The following is a 22,345-nucleotide window of genomic DNA, read 5'->3' as shown; positions in this document are numbered from 1 at the left end:
CTCTTAAAATACGATAACTCTGGTATGATACTTTAACATTTCCCATCTGGCAAGGCTGCTGCACATGCATCCAGTCTTTCTAACCTGGCATGACAGAATTCATAACCAAGTCATGGATGCAGCAGGCCAGTACCATGCTTTTCCATTTGCTAAACTATGGGTCTTACACCTGTCAATGAGAATTTCTCAATGTCATGCCGGTATTCTAAATAAAACATTTTGTCAATTAGTGTTGAATCAATGGTATTAAAATTAGAGTACAAGGTGCAAGAACGCTTGTCACTTCAATGCACACACCATAGGTGTCATTACTGTCTGTCCATAACCAGCATGTCCAGTGTCTTGTGAAGGCAGCTGTTCCTACATCCACATGCAATCACAGAAATCCTTCTGCTTAGGGATATTCACCTCTCCTTATTATGGCTGTCGGACAACAGGTCACTGAGCCACTGGGTCACTGGAGTCAGTCCTGTGTACTGAGTTTGTTCTCTAATCTGCTGGTCATACATGGGCTTTTCCACTGTCCCTTGAAGCCAATGAAAGCCTCCTGGTGTTCAGCCAACTGGAGCTTTGTATGGGAGCGTAGACTGAGTCTCTGGAAGAGGAGTGTTGGAGATGACTAGTGGCAGTCTTGAGCGTGCCCAGAGTCTTGCTGAGCCATGAGTTCTTGGCAGCCTGGAGGTCATTTAAGAGTGCACCATTCTGATGCTCCAGTTCCTGCAAACAACACGTAAAAAAAAAACAAAAACAGAACAAATGTTTAAGCCACGTACACAGACAATAGAATTTTTGATTTACTGTAACTGAAAGGGGCTTTTGTGGATGCCATCAATAACACAATTAACATGAAACGGTCTGACGCATTAAAAGTTATGGGATTGTTACACAACTGGCGAGGCAACTTTGCCATTTTCTTTAGTTTATACATTTGTATGTATTGAGGTATAAACTGACCTGAATCCTGCATTTGGACTCAACCATTAGCAGCTTTGTTTGGGCCAGCTCCCGCTTCAGTTGCTCAACTTGTTCTTTGAGAGAATTCTTTTCCTCATCCTGGACAGAGGTCCTTGTGCACCCAGAGGGTTGCTGCACTAAACCCTCTTTACTAAAGATGTGACAACATTGCTCACATTCCATAACTTTACTCTGCAGAGAAAGAAAGTACACTATGTAAAGACCTTAGCTATAGAGAAAGACAGACCAATGGGAAAATGAGGTTCTCAACTGGCAAAGTGTTTCGTGAAATGATTGAAGCAACACAGTAAGAATATTAGTATCGGATCAAAACAGCATATGTTCAAGCACAATTTCACCAATTAATTTAAAGCAGGCATATCTATTTAGGTTGCATGGGTGACCGAGAGGTAAGAGAAAGAACATTAGTCTTTACACACCTTGATAACTCCCAGCTCCTCTGTATTTTCAGCTGTCTGTTTTTCAAGTCTTGTGTGCAACTGGGAGCAAATCTAAATTGTTCAATGAGAATTATGTTAAAGGAAACGCTGATGCATATTCAAATTTCTTCATGCTGAACACAAGAAAATGTGTCAGTTTGTCAGTATTTGAAGATGTTCTTAGATTTAATGATACCCTTAAATTGATGTGCAGTGGTCTTTAAAAAAAAGAGTTTAAAAGTTTTATCCTTTTTTACCTGTTTATAATCTTCTATGATGCCATTTGTCCTCTTGCCCTCTGCCTCTGCTTTGTCCAGTTCTCTTCTGAATACTTCCTTAAGCTAATTCAGGGGTAGAGACGTGTTACGGGTCAAGTTCAGTGGACGTTTAAGGGCAGCAGCATCACAGTAGCCCCTATGTCACAGTTTTATTCGTAATGACACTGCAGTACCTGTGCTGCCTCCTCATCTTTTCCTCTCTTTTCGTCCTCGGTCAGCCTCAGATGCTCTTTGGTTTTCAAAAGTTCTTTGGTTAGTTCGTCAACCTTGTCCTCTGCCTGAAAACGCACGTAGAATTTAATGAAGAACCAGTGAACAGACAGGGCTCTCTTTTTCTGGCCAAATTTGGTAAAAATAAGAAGTATGTTTTCATGAGAGAAGGTATAAAAGTGGTATTTATCCTTTAAACATTACGCTGACCTGGTCTAAGGCGTTCCTTAGTGCTATCTTACTGGTGACCAGCTTGTGGGCAAGGTTGTCGTTCTCCTGCTCCAGACGCAAACTCGCTTCCTGAAGCCTATGATTCTCCCTCTAATCAAAACAAGCCAGTGAGCACGTGATGTGTAGACTTAATGAAGACTTAATGTGAGTACAAAGTGATACAACAACACAGAGCATAGACTGAGATTATGTTAAATCCATTATGTGATGACAGCACCTTCCGGGCCAAATCTCTTGTGAAGAGGAGACAGTTCATTTTCTATTTGGGGGGGTGGGGGTGGCCCAATGGTCACTGACAGACTATTGAGTGTATAGGGGGATGGCAGGTTAACAAGGGGGATGCATTTTGGTCATGTTTTTAACAAGGGGGATGGCAGACCCTTCATCCCCATACTGGTGATACCTGCATATTTCAAGAGAGGGGAGCACTTACTTGGTATCTGTCAAGTGGGTCTTCTGGTTCTACTTGGGTCTCTCTCAGTTTTGGCTTTTTAGATGGCACCTGAGACACAAACAATAGACAAAGATTTAGTTTAAATTGCTTTATACTTGAACTGCAGCTGAGGACAATTTTAGAACAACCCTGTCATATTCTTATATGACCTTAATGTTAAATGCTGAAATTATTTGTAAGACTACAGTCACTCATGGCCAGGTGAAGTTCACGTATATTTATTGTAAACCATCTCACGGCTTGTAAAACGAAAATGACTGAATGTCACTGTTGCATGGAAACACAGTATGCTATGTGTGGCACGTGGAGTGTCACATGGAAGAAAAGATAAACAACCACGGCAAAGCAAAAACCAGTAGAGGTGACTCCTTTATATAGTTTCTATATGAAATGTAGCCAGTACAAGCAGGAGTGAGAAAGTTTTGCTTGATAAATAGAGCTTCCATATAGCACAGTTATTTCTCAGAGAAACCTGTGCTCTTAGACGCAATCAGTGTAGGAAATATATACAGTTATTTCAGCATTACTTTATTCAATTTCAGTGTGTTAACTTGTAATATACCACTTTAATTCTTGATGTCGGGTTAAAACGTGATCAACTTACCACTTGTTTTGGCAGAGATTCAGCCACCAAACTAGCCAGGATTTCTTCCTCAGATGTCTGGTTAATAATGTGGTCATCGTAAGCCACTGAAATGGACACCTCTTCCATCATCTTGGCGAATAAATAAGACTCAAACAATTTCCCACAAACACAGGGTGTGCAAGGGAACGAAACTGGAAAGTGGTAACAGGTTTGACAAGCATGAAGTTATGACTGTGTCATTCAGCTGGTCCTGCCTCCAGGACGGAGGGGAGGAGTCAGCAAAAGAAAATGTACCCGCCCACTTTCGTTAAGTTCCTTCCCTTCCCTTACTTTATGGAGCAGATTGTTAGCAGAAGACAATAGATGCAGTGATTAGTAAACAAGTTGTTATAAAGACTTTATCTCATCTGCATAAAGATTTTTTTGATTTATTTGCGCTTCTGACTGACTTTTTGTTTTAGAGTTTCATCAGAGCCGCATAGAGATTTTGACTCTATTTCATTACACTACACTGATGTACTTTAAAAAATGTAGAAAACCCTGTGGCAAAGCAACCTTTTTGTCTTTGCACCTAATTTTCTGTTTTTTTTTGTTTTAAGTATCCAGAGCACACTTTAGTCCTCAAATGCACCTCAGAATACACGAACAATGGCTGTTATATCCATATTTAATGTATATCCTTAATTTAAAGTTTTGCATCCATGAGAAAACTACAAATCAGTCCAAAAAAAAAAAAAAAAAAATCCGACGGGGAAACAGTCCAAAAGGCTTTGGGGTCTTAGTTTTCAAACGCCGCAGGAAACAGTGAGTACAGAAATCCCTCGTCAGCTTTGCAGCCCCCTTCTCTTTGTTTTTCTGTTCTGGGCCAAAAGACTGTGAAATTTAAATTCTCCGTTTTAATCTTCCAGGTCACTGTTAACACAATAGCACTGCAGTCTGTGTGGGACAAACAGGTTGCCAATGCATTCCTTTGAACCATAAGCAGCTTATGTCTTCAGCCCTTTTTATTTATTTATTTATTTATTTATTTTTTCAGTAGGTTAGACAGGGTACATGCTTTACTACCTCACTGCAACAAAGGGGGGGGGGGGGGGGCATGCAGCGTAGTGTCTGTCCCCTGAAGGGAGGCACTGGGGGTATGCTTTTAGTCAGAGATCTGTGTTGATGGTGATTAGTGTTGCAATGTGATCTTTTTAGAGCAGTGTTGTTCTAAATTTATAAAAACAACAACAACAACAAAAACAATTTCGTAGACCAGTCACATGCAGTATCAAAGAGAAAAAAACCAAACTTAAATCTTAATACTGGAGACACTTTTTGAAAGTATCGCACCGCTTGTTCAACACTCAAGCATCATCACATACCCAAACAGGTTGGCTCTAATTCAGAGGTGTTACTCGTTATAATTAAATATTACTGTGTGATATGCGATGAGTAAAAGATCAAAGCATCCCAGTATTCATACCAAACCACAAGGCCAGCAAATGTAGAAACCTGATTCAATCGCACCATTTGGAATCAGATGTAATATTTAAACTCTTTTTGGCCTTCTGTACTGAGGAGACCAAAGGCATGATGAACTTGCACCCTTTTCTTCTCAGATACACAGAGAGAGAGACAAAAGAGATTAAGTGTTTAACCTTTGAACAAGATTTAGTGCTTCATTGTGTATTCGAACTCCAGTGACATTTAAACAGAAATTCATTCTCTGCATAAGACAATATACCATTCGTGTGATCAACCCGTAACACGGTATACAAAAAAACATGAAGAATTTCGATAATGTTCCCTTGGGGCGCTAAGCTGTTAAGCTACCTTCCACAGTGCAAATGTCATATTCCATTTCTCACCAATTACTCTGAATAAGCATTGAAAGAAACCAGAATTCAAACTGGTCGTACAGGTAACTCAACACAATGCAAAGAGAGAATGCACAGAGAATGTGGCTCTGGTAGAAACGCCCTTTCTTGGCACCCAATCTCTCACACTTAAACATGTAAATACCATCAATAAATCAGTGGGTGCTGCGTCTAATCGAGATAAAGTGGGGGCGTTACCGGGAGCCCTGGTATTCCCATTACGAACCAAGTCGAGCGTAGAAATGAGAGTAGAAACTGCAACTCTGGCCAGTGCTCCCTGCGGACTAAAAAAGCACAAAACTGCTGCTTTTCTCTTGCGAAATGCTGAGGAGTAAACCGTCTCTGAGCTGTTGGTTTCTTATGCTTTTGGAGTCTCATTCTAATTAGCATCAGAGTTTCAGCAGAACACACACGCAAACACACCCTCCACTGTAAGGATTTCCAGTCACTCTGACACTATAATAAAAGTATGCTGAGAGACAGATGACTGTCAGTAAATACAGAATATGTGGGCAGACATAAAGAAGGCTAATCTAAGAACATCCCTTAACTGTCGTAAATCTCACATAACACTGTATATACAATGTCGTTCTTTAACTGACACTTTATTGAGGTATGAAGAAATTACACACAAAATATACGGCCAAACGTGTTGTCTTAATACCGTGTTGTGTGTAATTTAACACTACCACTATCACTACTACATCCAACAGTTGTCTTTGGCCCAAATCCAATCAACCACATTGAACAACAAGTACAACTGCATTGTCATACTGTAGAGCAAACTGAGAAATACCTTTGTCATGGATGTAACTTCACTAGTCAAGAAACAAATTTTATTTTAATTGCATTTTGCTCAGACATGATACAGTTTACACTGTGGCAGTAATTTGAGTAAGTGTGATATTTTATAACCTTATAAGAGATGTTTCTGTGGTTAAACTGGATAAATAAAGTATGGATACTCTCAGTCTTAGACGTGTAACAGTCTTTGAACTAATAGGCGCTGAAAAGTTTCCAAGTATTCGTAAATATTTATTTGTTTTGAAAAGTCAAAAGGTAACGTTCAGTGAAATCTGTGGACAATACTCTTTATTTTTTAATATCTTAAACCACTGAGCAACATCTTTTTTTTTTTTTCAAAATATTTCTGTCAAAAATTATATCAAGGAAATTATAAGTGAAAACTACTGATATGTAACGTGACATTAGATAAGAAATAAGCTTACAGTAATCTCCAGAATTCAACATAAAGTGCAATTCAAAAAAGTGGCTTTTGTACTTTGATCAGACAGTAGTTAATCTGAACAGTAGTTGTTTGCTTGAAGGAATATTGGACTGAATGAACAAATGAATCACTTAATGAATGAATGAATGAATGAACGAATGAAGCAAAGAAGGAAGGAAAGACGGAAGGAAGGAAGGAAGGAGGGAAGGAAGGATGGTTAGAAAAGAAAACAAACAAAACAAAAAGATAAATAAATGCCGGCAGATGAATGAACCAACAAATAAACAAATGACCAAAACACAAAGTAACGAGTCAGAATGCTTTGTAGCAGCAGAAACTACAGTTTGGTGAAGTGGACAAAGAAAACTAGGAAAGAATGGGCGATGCCATTCACTTTCCAGATAACAGGCAATGCTTTGCCTTAGGTAGAGAGGTTTTCTAAAATAAGGTTGTTTTAAGGTATGGTTGTGTGATTATAGATACATGTATACACCAACTCTGAACAAACAAAACCCTGCACAGTTGAACAGTAGATCAGCACAGTGGAACACGAGTGAACAAAGTAGTTTCTGAAAAAAAGGTGAGAACCAGAAAAGGAAACCACCCCCTCAACTCACCCAACATTTCATTTTTCTTTTCTTTTCTTTTCTTTTCTTTTCTTTTCTTTTCTTTTCTTTTCTTTTCTTTTCTTTTTTACCCAGCAGTGACTAATACCAATATCAATTTTTTGTGTGTAGGACATGTGACTGGATCAAAATGAAAATATTAATGAATGGACAAATCAGTGAACATTCATGTTTACAGTTTCCTCAGCACATCATCACAAAAAAAATGACATGACATAATACTCTTTCTTTTCATTGTTTTCCCCTTCCCGGTCACAAACGCCAAATAAGTGTTTCAGCAAATCTTCTAGAATATATTTTAGATAAAGTATGGTAATAATCCAGTTATTTGCTATAGAGAGTAAAATTCTCTCTGCTATTTCCTATAAAGTAAAAAAAAAAAAAGAAAAAAAAAGTATTTTCACAAAAAAAAAAAAAACGGCCTTCAGATTTCTCCTCTCCTTCAATAACACTAAGAGTAGTTGCATAGCGACGGCTCTAAAATAGCATGTTAATACCGCTCTGCTTTGTCTTTATTTTAAACTAGACTTTGAAAAAAGTTGTATGTAGCTTCTAAAACTGTTCTCAGCAGACACAAATACTGAGAACACAGGGAGATTTACGGGTACAGATTTCACAAACACCACGCTCTGCAGTTCTGTACCTCAGAAAAGAGCGAAGCTGAGAGTATTTGAAAAGAAGAGAGAGAGAGAGAGAGAGAGAGAGAGAGACAGAGAAAGACAGAGAAACAGAGAAAGACAGGGAGAGAAAGAGATGTGTGGAGACAAAAATGAAACTGAACATGGCCTCAGGTGCACAGATAGAAGAGGACCATGAGTTATATGCTAAACTGGCTTGTTTCTTGTATCACATCTCAGAGTGAGTGTCTCTAAGTTCTGCCACAGAGACACACCCCAGGAGCCAGGGGCCAGGAGTTTGGGTCCTGTAGGGACGTGGGGGTCTCTGGGGGAGGGTGGGGGTCAGACGTCGGTGCTGATGGCTCGTGTGTTGGTGTAGAAGTCCAGCGGGTTGCGTTTACTCAACGGGGGGGCGCGCATGGCGGACATGCCGAAGGAAGCGGTCGGGTTCTCGTAATGCATTGGCATGAAGGACATGCGCTCGCCGCCGTTCCGTATCTCGTCCACGCCGCGGAGGTAGTAGGGCGAACAGGTCGGGCAGTAGCTGTGGGGCGGAGACGGGTCGAAGGGCAAGGTGAGAGGGGTGACGGCCACGCCATCCATCCCCAGGGCGCTGCACGCGTTGCAGGCAAAGTGAGGCTGAGCGTCCCCAGCAGAGCCCGCATCCTCATCAGACCCATTCCTCTTACAGCAGTAATACTGAGAATCAGGGACAGACAGGACACAGGTCAACGCACGCACCTGATTCACCTAACGGCGACACGTTTACGGCATGTCAGTATTTACCTGAAGTCTACAATAACAGAGCACTGCTATGATACACAGGAGTATCTTACCTGAAGTCTACAATAACAGAGCACTGCTATGATACACAGGAGTATCTTACCTGAAGTCTACAATAACAGAGCACTGCTATGATACACAGGAGTATCTTACCTGAAGTCTACAATAACAGAGCACTGCTATGATACACAGGAGTATCTTACCTGAAGTCTACAATAACAGAGCACTGCTATGATACACAGGAGTATCACTGTTGCGAGAATTCCGCCGGTTATGACAACAGTTCCAGCTGTCATCCGACCAGATCTCCATCAAACCCTGCAGAAAGAGAGGGGAGTCTGTCATTGACTGAGAGGGTCAAAGAGAGACAGACAGACAGAAACAGAGTGAGTTAGACAGAGAGAGAGAGAGAGAGAGAGACAGAGAGAGAGAAGGAGAAGGAGAGACAGACAGACAGACAGAGAGTGAGAGAAGGGGACAGAGAAGGAAGATTAAGTGGGAGAGTCAAAGAGAAAAAAAAAATTTGTGTATAAACGGAGAAGGGACAGAAAGCAGATGAGCTACAATCTTTGGGTCTATGTACTTACGTTCAACAAAGTGTGCTTTAATACCTGTAAACACATTAAATATATCTGGTTAGAGATGAGGCTGGGGATAAGATCTAAAAAACAACAAAAACAAAACAAAACAAAACAAAACAAAACAAAAAAAACCCTGAAATGTTTACTTAAGTGAGCACTGAGGCACAGCCAGCGATTTGAAGGTTAAAGCGATTATAGAGAAGTCAAAAGCGTTCAGGAAGGTTTAAGTGGCCTGTACTCACATGAGAGCAGAGCAGCAGGGGGGAGGGACAGCTGAAAGCTCCAATCACAGTGGCTCCAGGAGAAAAGGTCATGGGTAGAAAAACTCAGTTATATGCACCACCTAGATGCATCAAACATTCAAACGTTAATTTAACATAATGTAGCTTTTTTCAAGCAATCAGGAGCAAAATCAAAGTTGTTTTACAAAGACAATCAAATTCATGTATCAGATTATTCCATTTTTAAATTTGTTTCTTCCGAACACCGAAGACTTTCACTACCGCCTGTTTCCACATGATGGCGCTAATGCACTGGAGAAAAAAGTCTTCACGGGCACAACCTTACATTTTCTGTGCATTTCCTGAAGTTGTGGCTGTCACTTGGTCAATTTTCAATTTTGTAAGGCACGTGTATGGCTGCTGATTAAGGCTGAAAATCACAGTTTTGGCATATTTAAGTAAGTAGTTCCATTACAGCCTTTCCTGTTAATTAACTGAATGCCTTTTGAGACCTTTCCAGTCTTGGAACACTGTTGCCTGCTCTAATTATTGTCACTTATTCTTTCTTTCCTTCTTTCTTTCTTTCTTTCTTACTTTCTTTCTTCAAGAGAAAAGAACGTTAAGTATAACCTGTATTCATTTTTTTTAAAACCTTTTTTTTTTTTTTTGACCCACCGAGCAGAAGGGCGAGAAGACTGAACCTGCTGTGATCGTGCTTATAAAACTGCACGTGTCACATAGTTCAGTCATTTATCCAATGCCAGGAACGAGGACACAACTACCCCTCCCAGAGAGGGATCCCAATTGTGACATGTGTTAAATTTTTCCTCGTAAGTTTTTCCATCACATAGTACATCCTGTCCATTTTCCTCAACTAAAAGCACTAAATTATATACAGAGATGGTGGAATACTAATGATGTTAAAAGCAAAGTGCCATCTATTCTCCCTGGAACATGTCCAAACAGTGTGTTCCCACTGCTCAAGCCTCCACTCATGCAAGATCAAATCTGAGCTGAGGACAGAGGCCTGCTGAGACTCTGCCCTCTGCTGCACGGCCATATTTATACTGACAGAGTGTGTTTGGCAGCTTAGAGCTATCTGATTCGCTGGACAACAAAGGTCGCCAGAGCTGTGCTAAATACACCTACAGCAGGCAAAGTAAGCAGAGACTGGGCAACATGGGAGCATGTTAGAACAAATAATGTGTGTGTGTGTGTGTGTGTGTATGTGTGTGTGTGTGTGTGTGTGAGTGTGTGCGTGTGTGCGAGTGTGAGTGTGAGTGTGAGTGAGAGAGACAGAGAGAGAGAAAGAGAGAGAGCATTTGTGAGTGGCAATAATTGGCAATATTTATGATGGAACAAGAGCACAGATTTCATTCTGGCCAAATAAACACTGTGGAAAGAGGAAGAGTTTTTACGCCAAAGCCTGATTACAATGTGAAAAATATCTGCATTAGCATTTCCATGCCAACCACTCTCTCACCCCAAAGTGCAACACATACTGACCTACAATATCTACAAACAAAGCTTACACACATATGGCAGCTTCAACAGAACGTGCTCAGCAACACCCCCCCCCCCAAAAAACAAAACAAAACCAAAAAAAAACCACCTTGCGACCAATTACATAATACCAGGTCTTAAACTGGCCTTTTAGTCCCTGGAGGTATCTCTGGTTAAATGGATAATCAATTATTCATATTGAAAAGTAAAAGACACCGCCAGGGAGCTGGACCCTGCGCTAAACCGGCTAGCTCTCAGCTGAGTGGATCCCATTTCATTGGCTTCAGTTGTGATGTCACCACTAACAGCCTTAATGAAAAGAGTGTGACTGTAATTGATTGACAGGGCTAGAGGATAAGGGATGGAGTAAATGTTGCAGGAGAACAGACAGTCATGCCGGGATGAACGTGTGCGCGTGTGTGTGTGTATGTGTTCTGAGCGGCTGTGCGCCGGAGAGCGACTGTGACCCAGTGTAAGTCTTGTCAGCGGGGCTGTTTATCATCAGCCTTACTCTATTATATCAATGAGTCTGTAGATCAATACAGAGATGCTCGTATATCTCTGTTGTCATGGCACCCAGGGCTGCTGACCCATTTCTCCTTAAGCACCCCAAACCGTCATCCTGTCCACTCTGTGCCTGCTCTCCGTCCAGCACAGTTTCTGTCCTCTTCATTTTATCCATCCCTCTTTTTTATTCCTCTAATGCTCCGCCGGGCTCATCCGCTCTCCCCTCACACCGGGGAGACGTTTTGGTCGTCTTTTTTTTTTTTTCTTTCTCAGAGAAGGTACTAATGATTGATCAGAAAACATCATTTCAGTTCAAACATGGGAACATATGAGCAAACGCCATGTTAACTAGGTAATCAGACGCTTCAGCTTGTACCCTTGCAACGGAAATGAAAATCCCGTTATGTATGGATTAAGCAGCTTTGTGCAATTCAACCTCCATCTTACTTGTTCTCAGACCACTCAAACTTAAGAGGAGTTAAAGCGAGCTGACTTCTCCTGTAGTTTCTGTGTTTTGTACCAGACCATATTTGGAAAAAAGGGAAGGGGAGACAGAGAGCGACACGGCCCCTCTGTCGCCGAGTTGCTCTCTCTTACTCTCAGCACGAAAGACAACGTGATAAAAGCTGACATATGTCACGCAAGAACTCAGAAGAAGAGCGAAGGATTACATCTCAAGCAGAGGATGAAAAAAAAAGAAAAAAAGATATGAAATACGAAATGCTTGTGAAGTTTGCTACACAGAGGGATGTTTGACACGACTGGGAGCCTCGTGGAAAAAAAAGTTACTCTTTTGAATGTATGGTGCATTTCTGAGGAATAATCATAAGGTTCTGGAATGACAGCCCCCTTTTTTTAAAAAAAAACGTTTTCATGGTTTTACTCGCTTAGCTGATTTTAAGATTCAAATGAACTATCCGTCACACGAAGTGCAGAATTGTTTGGGGTCATAGATGCTTGGGACTCCGTACCCTCTTTGCCTGCTCTCCTTTGGAAAAGAAACTCTGGATTTCAATAGGACCTCCTGCTTAAATTTATAGTCATTCACACACTGTAGCAATAGAACAACTGCAGCTATACAGCAGTCATCTGCAACAAAGAAAGCATATGAAGAATCAATGATTTTCAGCTGTGAATTTTCATAACACTAACATCCACAAAGTGACTGTGGACAACACACATATGCATGACTTATCCATACAATGGCCAAAGAAACAGCAGGACCAGAAATTTGTTGAAAAATACAACTTAAGGTCTAAAAAGTAATTATAAAGTAATAAAAGTAATAGTGGTTTTCCGTTGCAATTTCTTGTAACAGATCACGGGGGAAATTTCCGTTTGTTATTTTGCAGACAAATTGTCTGAATTATTATTGAAAACTCTTCAAACTATTCATTTACATATCTGAGAGGAGTAAACTGTTTCTGGGCTGTAAAAACTGCAACGGAAAATGTCCTTGGCAAATCTAACACAATGAGCACTAACATTTTGGGATCCTGATAACTCCACTCATGAATAACCTATCAGGGGGCGCTAGAACTCCTGCTTAGTGATTACAGCGGCACATCTAGTCCTGTCCCCTGGTGGTTTCAAATGCTTCTCCTTTACCAGTCTAGACCACAGACTGAAGTCCTCACATTAGAATTGCTACCAGAAATAGTGGGTTGGTATCAGCCGCATCAACTGTTGAGACTTCCGCGGTATGGTCAGCCACACAAAACCGTCCCAAAACAGTCTAGTTAACAACTCTCACTCACTGTCAACTGACGGGAAATACAGCACAATTTGGAATTACGCCCTATGTCTTTTTCACATGTACAACCAGTAGTCTCTACAACCAGTAGTCACTACAACCAGTAGTCTCTAAACTATGCTTTTTAGAAGAGCCCTGGATTATTTGAAGTAACATTATAAAATATAATTACAGCATTTGAATCACAATCACTGGAATGAAGTTTGAGAATAAAATCATTAAACTGTTGTTAGAATAATCCAGATGTTTCTTATGATGTAACCATGCACACCATGGTTTAGTCTCCAGTAATAACTGCATCTCCTCTTTTTAAATCAAAATTAGATGACTCCATGCTCTTGTTGTAAGAGAGGGCAACAACACTGAATACCATAAAACTTCAGCAAGATCAGTAGTAGCATCGCCGGACAAAAAAAAAAAAAAAAAATCCACACTCGTAAGTATCTAAATCGTTGGTTAAGTTTGCTCTTATTACTAAACAAATGAATGGGCCCTTTTACGGAGCGACTGTGGATGTATCTAATTCTCTTCATAGGCGACAGAGACCAGATTTCAACAATATCAGACAACAAGAGATATAGCTGATGCTGCACTTTCCAAGAACAGCTCGTGGAGCCCAGTGCCGAGAGACATGTAGCTTTCATTTACTCTGACTGCAGGCCTAGCTTTTATTTCAAACAGTTAACTAAGTGGCACGAATGAATTAGTAACCATGTCACATAAAGAGGGAAAATAATATCCCTCTTTTCACGAGATTCCCTATAAGTCCTCCCATGTGCGACCGAGAAAAAGTGTGGCAATGGGCAGACTGGCCAGAGGATTTAAGACAATTCTGTTCCATTCCACTTCAGGGGAAATGAAGAGCGGAATTGGATTGGAAGCCAAATATTTCATAATTTGTGTAATTCCCTTATCATGGGTCGCTACGGTCCAAACAGCTTCGGTTTAGCTCTGGAAGCTGTCGACTCTATCCCTCGCTCTGTGTTCAGTGTGGCACTCCGGGACGACTGAGAGATAAGAGAGTGAGAGGAGAAGAGAGAGAGAGAGAGAGAGAGAGAGGGAGAGAGGCAGAAAGACAGAGAGATAGAGAAAGAGAGAGAGAGAGAGGGGGAGAGAAGGAAAGAGACAGCATTCCCCTAATTTCCATACATCACTGCAGGCCATCACTCCCATAAACATGCCAGGAATCAGTGCTTAAATGTCAGTCAAAAGAAAGAAACTTAACATTCTGTCTGCATCAGTCCTGCTCATACACGAAAAGAAGGCATTACACTCTTTTAAAAACCTACTTTTCTCCGAACCACACAGTAAATCATCTCAAATCTAATGAGGAGGAGGTTGTAACGCAGTACCATTAGGAATGAAACAATGATTTTCAAAGCCTAGAAATACATTTTTATTAAGAGTTTCGAATCCAACGGGCCACGTCCCGCGCCTCGGAACAGAAGACGGCTGTGTCTGATTTCGTGGCATTGCCACCGAGGCACTTGATAACCTGGCAATTTTGAAATGCGTGAGATATGATTAGCTCTCCCTGAGGAGACTGACACTGCTCAGCTGTTGCCTGTTCTCAAGCCCAGGTGCTGCACTCAGAGCTAACGCTCGGTCTTTCTGTCTCTCACACTCCCGACATGATTTTAGTGTCCTCAGTTCATTCAGAGTTCATTTGTCAACAACATCTTGGCAGCTTCCACCATCTGTGTAAGTGATTTTTTGGCAAAGCGAAAGATAGAGAGAGGAGTTATGAATCATTCGTTTTCCACATTTCTGGCAAATCGGAGATATGCTTTCGTCTGAGTTAACTGGTCTTCTTTTTTTTTTTGTTATAGGAGTTTTAATTATATCGCGGCAACACGGCATGAGGTTGCTGTACGCTGACAGGAAGAATCATACTCAACATGGAGTTTATCTCCAAGCATTAGGGAAGAGCAAAAGTGTGGTGGTGGCAGAGGGTGTGTGTGTGTGTGTGTGTGTGAGTGTGAGTGTGTGTCTGTGTGTGTCTATGTGTGTGACAGGGATGAGTCTGTCAGCTACATAAACGAGAATGAAGGACTAAACCACTTGTGCAGTCATGCTGATGGATTTTAATAGGTAAATAATGAATGATTGAGTTGTGATGTTTGAAATGATCTGTCACAAAATGCCCATGATTCGCATCCTCTTTCGTTTTCCATAAAACAGAACAAGGAGATTGGTTTTGTATTTATTTCCATTTGCAGAGGTATTTGTTTCACACAATTTCATGACTGTACTTCATACTGCCATTTGTTACCTCCAAAGCCTCCAAAACGGAAAAACATTTCGACTGAAATCAATATATCCCTTGCAAGTACAAGTTGAAATAAATATAAGCAGAGTAAGTTAGTCTCTCTCTTTTTTTTTTTTTCCTTTTACAACTAATAGGCTTCCTCGGGGTCTTTCACAGTCCTCGAGTACACTATGGACCAGGGGGCTCCATCTTTGCTACGCCCTCCCCAGGCACATGAGCCTCTGGCCGGGGCCGTCCGTGCCAGCGGGCCTGGGCTGATCAGATTTATGACCCAACCAGCACGCACATCCACATCCTGCTCCAAGGACAAATCAAGAGACAGCTTCAGATGTCAGGCTGTAAAGCAACGTTCAGTTGCTGACTGGGATCTTATTCAGCAAATGCCGCTATGCTACTTAATGCGCCCCCGTGTTTATTTAAAGCACGAAGAAGGGAACAAAGACAGATTGTGACAAAATGTTCCAGGTTTATTACTGAAAATGATAAGCTTATCATTTGATTTAAATGGCCCCCGAGTACACCCTGAAGAGGCATTTGTTCCTTTCAAGGTCCTAGGATTAACTGCAGTCAATGTGATTGTATGGCTAGCCATACAACAAACAGGGCCATGTGTTTTTGCCCCCCCCCCCCCCCCAAACTAAACTGCAGTATGGCTTATCCTAATTTAAATCTCTGTATCCTCCCCCCACCGCAGAAGTGTAATGTAAATAGATCATTAGGTGAACATGAAGGAGGATAATGAGCCTTTTATTTGATAGTCCAGCAGTAAAGCCCTTATGTTTCCCAGAGCTCTAAAAACGGCCTTGTAATTTAAAAAAAATAGACAGGTTCAGCCACCGATGACGTCCATTAAAATGAATTTTCACAGGAGTAGTATTCCTTTACAAAAAGAAAACGTACTGCGTAATGACCTTAAACGAATTTCCAACTCAACTACGATCAGCATAACTTTTTTCCTGGATACTTTCTTATTTGTCCTTCTTGAATAAACGAATCGGACGTGTGTGTGTGTGTGCGCGCGTGTGCGTTTGTTCCTTTCACTCATGAACATATTGTAATTGATTTGCATTTCTTTTCCATAATTCAAAAGCAAAACAAATGCAAACCAACATCGCATGCAGCCCCGAAGGCAGTTGCCAAACCAGCCTTTGCTGATCTATGATGTCATACAACAAAAGGCAACGGGGGGGGAGAGAGTGAGGTGGACGTCCTGTTTCATTATTTAAATGAATCTCTCCTCTATTGCAATAAGAGCAAATGGCAGCTCGGTGAAGTTGAGATGCGGCAGGTCTGATCATTTTTGAATGAACTCCACTCCCCCCCCCCCCCCCCCCCGGACATCTCTGATATATCCACCGTTGAATAATAACATGAATATTTCGGTGAGGTGGCTTCTAACTTTGCGCTTTAAATCACGGCCAGCCTGCAATTTTTAAAGCTGGGCTTTTCAATTATTCAAGTATCATTCCCCTAACAATATTTTTCCATCACCAGGCCATTTACCCAGGTAGTAAAGGAACAATTTTTACCCTTCCTCTTCAAAAAGCACTCATCTCCATCTTGTAAGGTGTGGAATATATGTAGAAATCTAGGACAGATGCATAAGCTCGGAAAGATGAACAAAGAGGAGAGAAAAGAAAGGGGCCTATTGTCATTTCCATTTTTTTTTTTCCGATCAAACGGTCGACGAGAAATTCAGTCATGGTTGTGTTCTTGAAAACATACGTGCCGAGCTAGTTTGTGGAAACTAGATAAAGGATGACGCAGTAAAAATATTAGAAAACGTGTTATTACATTTTTACCACATAGTGAATACAACACTGAACTGCTTTCGTTTAGCTGTTTGTGATTTGATGAGAACGTATAGCTTTGCTCATGACGAGGCATTTAACATCTTATCTCTCTTATGATCAAAATTCTCTCGCCATGCTCCTAAATTAAGAATTTTACATCCACCCAATTTGTTAAGGACACTCTAAGGGTTGCATAGAGAATCATACAAGATTATGTTAAACCTACAAGCCAAAAAAACTGTAATGTTTCCTAACATTTGCCATAGGACTGAAATGTTTTCCAGGGAAGGTATCAGCAATCATCACAGGATAAGTGGAGTATGATTGTAACTGACTGACAAAATAAGTAGAAAATGTAAGGTAGAGAGAGATGAGCTGATGATTGTTGAACAGCCTACAGACAGCCAGGCAAGCACAGGTGTGTGTGTGTGTGTGTGTGTGTGTGTGTGTGTATGCATTACACATTTATTGCAGCAGCTTATGTCTCTGCATTGAATGTAGTATCCCCACAAGAATAAAGCCTGATAGAAACACAATCCTTTCCACTATGTGACTGTAGTTCTTTTTTTTTTCTCATTCGCTACTAATGGAGACCATAGTCATTTCAATCATTTATAAGCTGTACATATGCAAATACTGTTTGGGTTTTCTAAAGACTGACATCGGTTGAATCAAACTTTGTGGTATATCAGTGCACCACTGAGAGAAGCTTTTAGATGGAATCTGACCGACGCAGACAACCCAAGAGGGACTGGATTTGAGAACTTTTGATGACACAGTTTACCATGTTTGAAACAAACATTCCTCCTCCAGCACTGCATCTGTCAAACGGATTTTGCTGGAGGGATTCCCATGCAAATCTAGGCAAAACAAACATGTGACAAAACATCTCTAAACATCTGAGACTATTGCTGCAGAGAACTGACAACTGGCCCACATTTGATGCCTCTTGTGGAAATCAGCGTCTGTGTATCTGTCCTGTTTGCTGTGGATGGACAACAATTCCACTTGGGTGATGTATTACATCACTGCCAATAGCTGTGTGCATTGGTGACATGTGACATAACTTATCAGCTCAGACGTTATTATTTGGTAGGAAGCATGGTAAATAGGTATCAGTGCCGCTTTTTAACTACACAGTACAAATGAAGAGAGAGGGGGAGAGAGAGAGAGAGAGAGAGAGAAAGAGAGAGAGAGAGGGAGAGAGAGAGAATTAATACCATTTTCTTTAAAAGAAACCAAATTTTTTTTTACAGTCGTTAAGGTTCGCATATTTTCTACACATGCACGTAACCTACACTGCACACTCACGGACCTGACTCCGGTGATCGATCATCTAAATTTGCCCGTTATCCTGGTCCCCCACTCACTTTTTTGGGGGGTTTGATTCAATCACCTTATTTATTACAAAAAAAATACGGAACGACGGAGAGAAACAGCCAAGGTTACCTTTAAGACGTGTGTCCTCTTCTCTTAGGTGTTGAATGCAGTGTATAAGCTCTAATTCCAAATGACTACTGGCGGTTGACAGTGAGCAGCGGTGTGTCTAATAGTCTGCACAAGGCTTGTCGGACGCTTTGCTTCGTTGGCAGAAAATTTCAACCTCATGCAGCACAGCGAGGTACTTCTATTATTTTATTAAAAGAATGCCAGACACCATCATCGTTTGTTGCGATTGAAATCCTGTACTAACATTTTCTCCTTTCAACTGCGTTCAAGATTTGTGTTACAGAATTGCATCTCCGAGGTAGCAGGGGCAAGAGTTGTATTACCCAGATTGCAGCTCAGCATCCAAAACGCTTTTCTGTGTGTGCTGCGAGTGCTGATGGTCCCTAAGGAGAATGCAACAGACTACGCTCCGCAGAGGTCAGAGGACAAACTCACACCTTAAACACGTTAACTGGGGGAAATTAGCAAGCGCTAACGTAAAAGCATACGTCATGTTTCACATGATCTGGGTGTATGGTCACTGGCGAGAGAAAAAGAACCACCGCAATGTAAGAGCTAACCACTACAGAAATTGCATATGTCTTAGGCAAAGGTCAGAAAGCGGGACGCGGACTGTGAAAATGCGCTCTGTATCTTCCCCAGATTGTCTGAGGACTAATAAGGGGGAAGGAGTTTCTGCTGAGAGTGATGTGACAATGTGAGAACTTTGCAGAAAAGGACAAAAGGTGTTTGTACTGAAGAAGGTCCATGAAGGAATGCACGTGCAGTACTGTACTGCAAATTGCGAGGATTAAACGAGGGCTCCGATGATTTAAGGAATGCTATGGATTATTTTTGAGACTGCCCATGATATTTATATATGTATGTATGTATGTATGTGTGTGTGTGTGTGTGTGTGTGTATATATATATATATATATATATTTACATATGTATATATATATATATATATTTACATATGTATGTGTGTGTGGATTATATGGATTATCTTGGAGATGTCCATGATACTTAAGACATTCAATTTGCATTAATATCAAAGATAATTCACACACACACACACACACACACACACACACACACATATATATATATATATATAAACATTACTTCTCAATATATGAAAACAGTGCAAGAGTTAAAGAAAGTTTTTTTCTTTTTTTTTAAACACTCTCAAACCTTTTCTTTTGAAGAAGCAGCCAAGCAAAGAACAGAGAAGTGAAAACAGCGAAGCATGTCATTTTCACTCAACGAATCCAGCCACGCTGATAAAGAATTCAGTAACTGTGACCAGCGGATTTTCTGCATATCTATTAGGCATGCCCCCCCTCCCCCTCCCCCCGTAAATCAACTCTAATGAAATTGTCATCTCTTGCGTGCTACTGCACATCAATTCAGAGCCCTTGATTGAAACTGCTTTTGAAAGTGTGTAAATTACATTTAATATGGTTTCTTTTAGAGTTGTTGGACCATGACAATCATCAGGTGCTATCAGAACATCAGACAAAAGCAGAATGAAGGCATGTGTAAAAGACTCTTCCAACAAAAACATTAAATATTCAGCTTCTGATAGGAAAGTAGGCTATACTGCTGGCTCCAGACTCCAGATGGTCAGACTCACTTAGATATCACCTGGTCTCCCCAGGGTTAGACTGTCCTCCCCAGAGATGGCTCAAAACCAGGGATCATTCAAGCTGAAACATATTTGTACAGAGAATCACTATATTCTTCCCCTAAAGCTTACAGCAGATTTAACAGCTCAGTAGAGATCAGCCTGGGACTTTTTTTTTTGGGGGGGGGGGAGAGATGAGCTGATGTCAGTGATTAGGAGTGTACTTAAAAGGCTGTTAAGGCATAGTGTTGAAGAGCTATGCTGCAGTAGCTATGAGCTATGGGGCTTTTAAAGATTAATGAAACACCACAGCAAAACTAAACTTAAAACAACTATTGATCAGAATTTTGATAACCTCCTTTTTTTCCACACAGTGAATGTGAGAGAAAAAAAAAACTACAAAAAAAAAAGGTGTATGGAACGAATAGGATATTTATTCTTTTTAACTTTCCAGAGTGATGCCAACTGTGAAAGTATCTCTCTCACGGATGAAGGTTTAAGGTTAATTACTTGTTTGCTGAGTTTTTTTATTTTTATGACAAGTAGTATTTTTATGGTAACACTGGTAGGCATCCGTACCTTTCTGATCTAATTAAGCTAAAACCTCGAGTACAAAAACTCAGACCTTTTCCCCCTGTCCCTCTCTCTCTCTCTCTCTCTCTCTAACACACACACACAGCAAGGTGCTGCATCACTGACAGGTTCCATTATAAGGCCTGGCAGGGATCTGCAGCAGAAATTAGACTGGCAAGAACATAAAAGAGCTCATAACAGAGAAAAGTGGGATAGGGAGGGAAGTATAAGCAGACTGTTTGTAAGTCATAACTCATATGGGTGTCCTCTCCACCTTTCTTCTAAGAAAACATCCTGACACATTTGCTATAGGACTAAATGCCCTTTTTAAAGTAGTCATTTCTTAGTAAAGCTATTTGGCCACTTTTTGCAAATGACCTTAGGACCAAAACACCACGTTCCATATGATTTGCCTTGGTAAGAAACTGTTAAATTATTGAGAGAGAGACATTATTTCTCAGACTTTGACTAATGATTTGATTAAGGTTTCATCGTTGAAAGCCAAAATGACAGTTTGAAAGGGAACAGTCCCTAATCACCCCTGGGAACTGACAGCGTAATGAAGTCATTCTGCTCTGAGAGTCTTCACTGGATAGACTTTCAAAGCTTTATGATGAATTGGATGTCACACACATTTCAGTTAGTAAATACCTGATTCAGTACTTCAGTCTGGTTGGGCAGGACTTGTCACTTTAACGGAGAACATACAACGTGTTTTTCAGCTTTATCACTAAAAATGAATAAATAATGCATTGAGAGGCATCATAATAACACAGTTATATCTAGCTGAAATGATTCCGTAATGCTATTAAAATGCAAGAACACAGTTTTTTTTGTTTTTTTTTTTTAATTCAGTGCTGGAATACACTGGTTCTGCATTGTTGGGCCTGATCCAACGACGCTTTTGCATTCCAAATCCTTCTGCTAGGCACTAGAACTTCACTGGGCGCATTTCAACAAGAAGGCTCTGATTTCCTTGGGTCAGATGAAAGACGCCACTGTAAAAATACCTGCTATGTTTTGAAGCTGCTCAAAATAAAAAAAAAAAAAAAAAAAAAAAACTCAGAGACTATATTCATTGCTCATCTATCTCAGAAAATTTACTGGTAATAACATCATTTCATAACGTTATGCTGAATTACAAATGCAGTCCAGATTCTTAAGCGTTGAAATAAAGAGAAATAAATGGAGCAAAGCTACATGCTCATTTACGGCACTTTTAATAAATACAGAATTCACACACTCCGCAGTCAAGCAGTGACGTTAGCCATCCATTAAATTCAAAGATTGAAACTGTGCTAGTGCTTGTAGCAATAAGAGACCCATCGTAATGGTTTTGGTCATGCGCCTCTCCACAAATGCCCATTTAAACACGTCATTTAGAGATACTTAGTAAGTCGCCACCTACTGGCCACACCACAGAACTGTCAGACCACAGCCGTCAAAAGCCTCTGGTTTCAGACATCACCATCAGGAATTTCTCATTTCTTTCTTTGTATTAATATTTCTAACACAATGTCTCATTCATATATATATATTTATATACTCATTTTCAGCACAGTGTCATAGAACAGTATGAATGTGTTAGTACAAACAGTTCACCGCAGACAAATTGATCAAATTCACACAATTCAGAGTTTTCTCTTCTTCTTTTTCTTCTTCTCCTTCTTCCTTTACTCAAACTTAAGGTCTAAGCTACAGTGAAAAGAGAGGAATGGCATGACCATGATAATCCTTTCCCGACCTCCGCGACCTCACAGTCTCCCCTCCACCTCTCCTCAGCGCGAGCCCCCCCCCCCCCCCCCCCCCGTCACCTGCACCC

General features: G+C 40.7%; 2 protein-coding genes across 2 annotated transcripts; both read right to left on the bottom strand.

Annotated features, from left to right (window-relative positions):
• Positions 1–501: 501 nt before the first annotated feature.
• Positions 502–3,282, bottom strand: rabgap1l2 (RAB GTPase activating protein 1-like 2). Its single transcript, XM_030774577.1, has 8 exons — positions 3,172–3,282; positions 2,547–2,615; positions 2,093–2,203; positions 1,846–1,950; positions 1,652–1,735; positions 1,395–1,466; positions 955–1,146; positions 502–717 (listed from the first exon to the last, which is right to left on the bottom strand). Exons 1-8 carry the CDS (start codon positions 3,280–3,282, stop codon positions 502–504), a joined length of 960 nt encoding a protein of 319 aa, XP_030630437.1.
• Positions 3,283–7,825: 4,543 nt separating this feature from the next.
• On the bottom strand, positions 7,826–8,562 carry fam163aa (family with sequence similarity 163 member Aa). The gene is made up of 2 exons (XM_030775972.1): positions 8,470–8,562; positions 7,826–8,182 (listed from the first exon to the last, which is right to left on the bottom strand). Exons 1-2 carry the CDS (start codon positions 8,560–8,562, stop codon positions 7,826–7,828), a joined length of 450 nt encoding a protein of 149 aa, XP_030631832.1.
• Positions 8,563–22,345: the final 13,783 nt, after the last annotated feature.

The sequence above is a fragment of the Chanos chanos genome, chromosome 5 (assembly GCF_902362185.1).
Source record: "Chanos chanos chromosome 5, fChaCha1.1, whole genome shotgun sequence".
Classification (NCBI taxonomy): domain Eukaryota; kingdom Metazoa; phylum Chordata; class Actinopteri; order Gonorynchiformes; family Chanidae; genus Chanos; species Chanos chanos.
Note: the sequence above shows the minus strand (reverse complement) of the source record. Positions and strands in the feature narration are given on the sequence as shown.

What these genes read in the sequence shown, in the direction of transcription:
- fam163aa (XM_030775972.1), bottom strand. Translation starts at nt 8,562, where the DNA reads ATGACAGCTGGAACTGTTGTCATAACCGGCGGAATTCTCGCAACAGTG. An exon ending in TCTGTTATTGTAGACTTCAG is followed by an intron (nt 8,183 to 8,469) that starts GTAAGATACTCC and finishes CCTGATTCTCAG; the next exon opens with TATTACTGCTGTAAGAGGAA.
- rabgap1l2 (XM_030774577.1), bottom strand. Translation starts at nt 3,282, where the DNA reads ATGATGGAAGAGGTGTCCATTTCAGTGGCTTACGATGACCACATTATT. An exon ending in AAGATGAGGAGGCAGCACAG is followed by an intron (nt 1,736 to 1,845) that starts GTACTGCAGTGT and finishes CCCCTGAATTAG; the next exon opens with CTTAAGGAAGTATTCAGAAG. An exon ending in AGTCCAAATGCAGGATTCAG is followed by an intron (nt 718 to 954) that starts GTCAGTTTATAC and finishes TGTTGTTTGCAG; the next exon opens with GAACTGGAGCATCAGAATGG.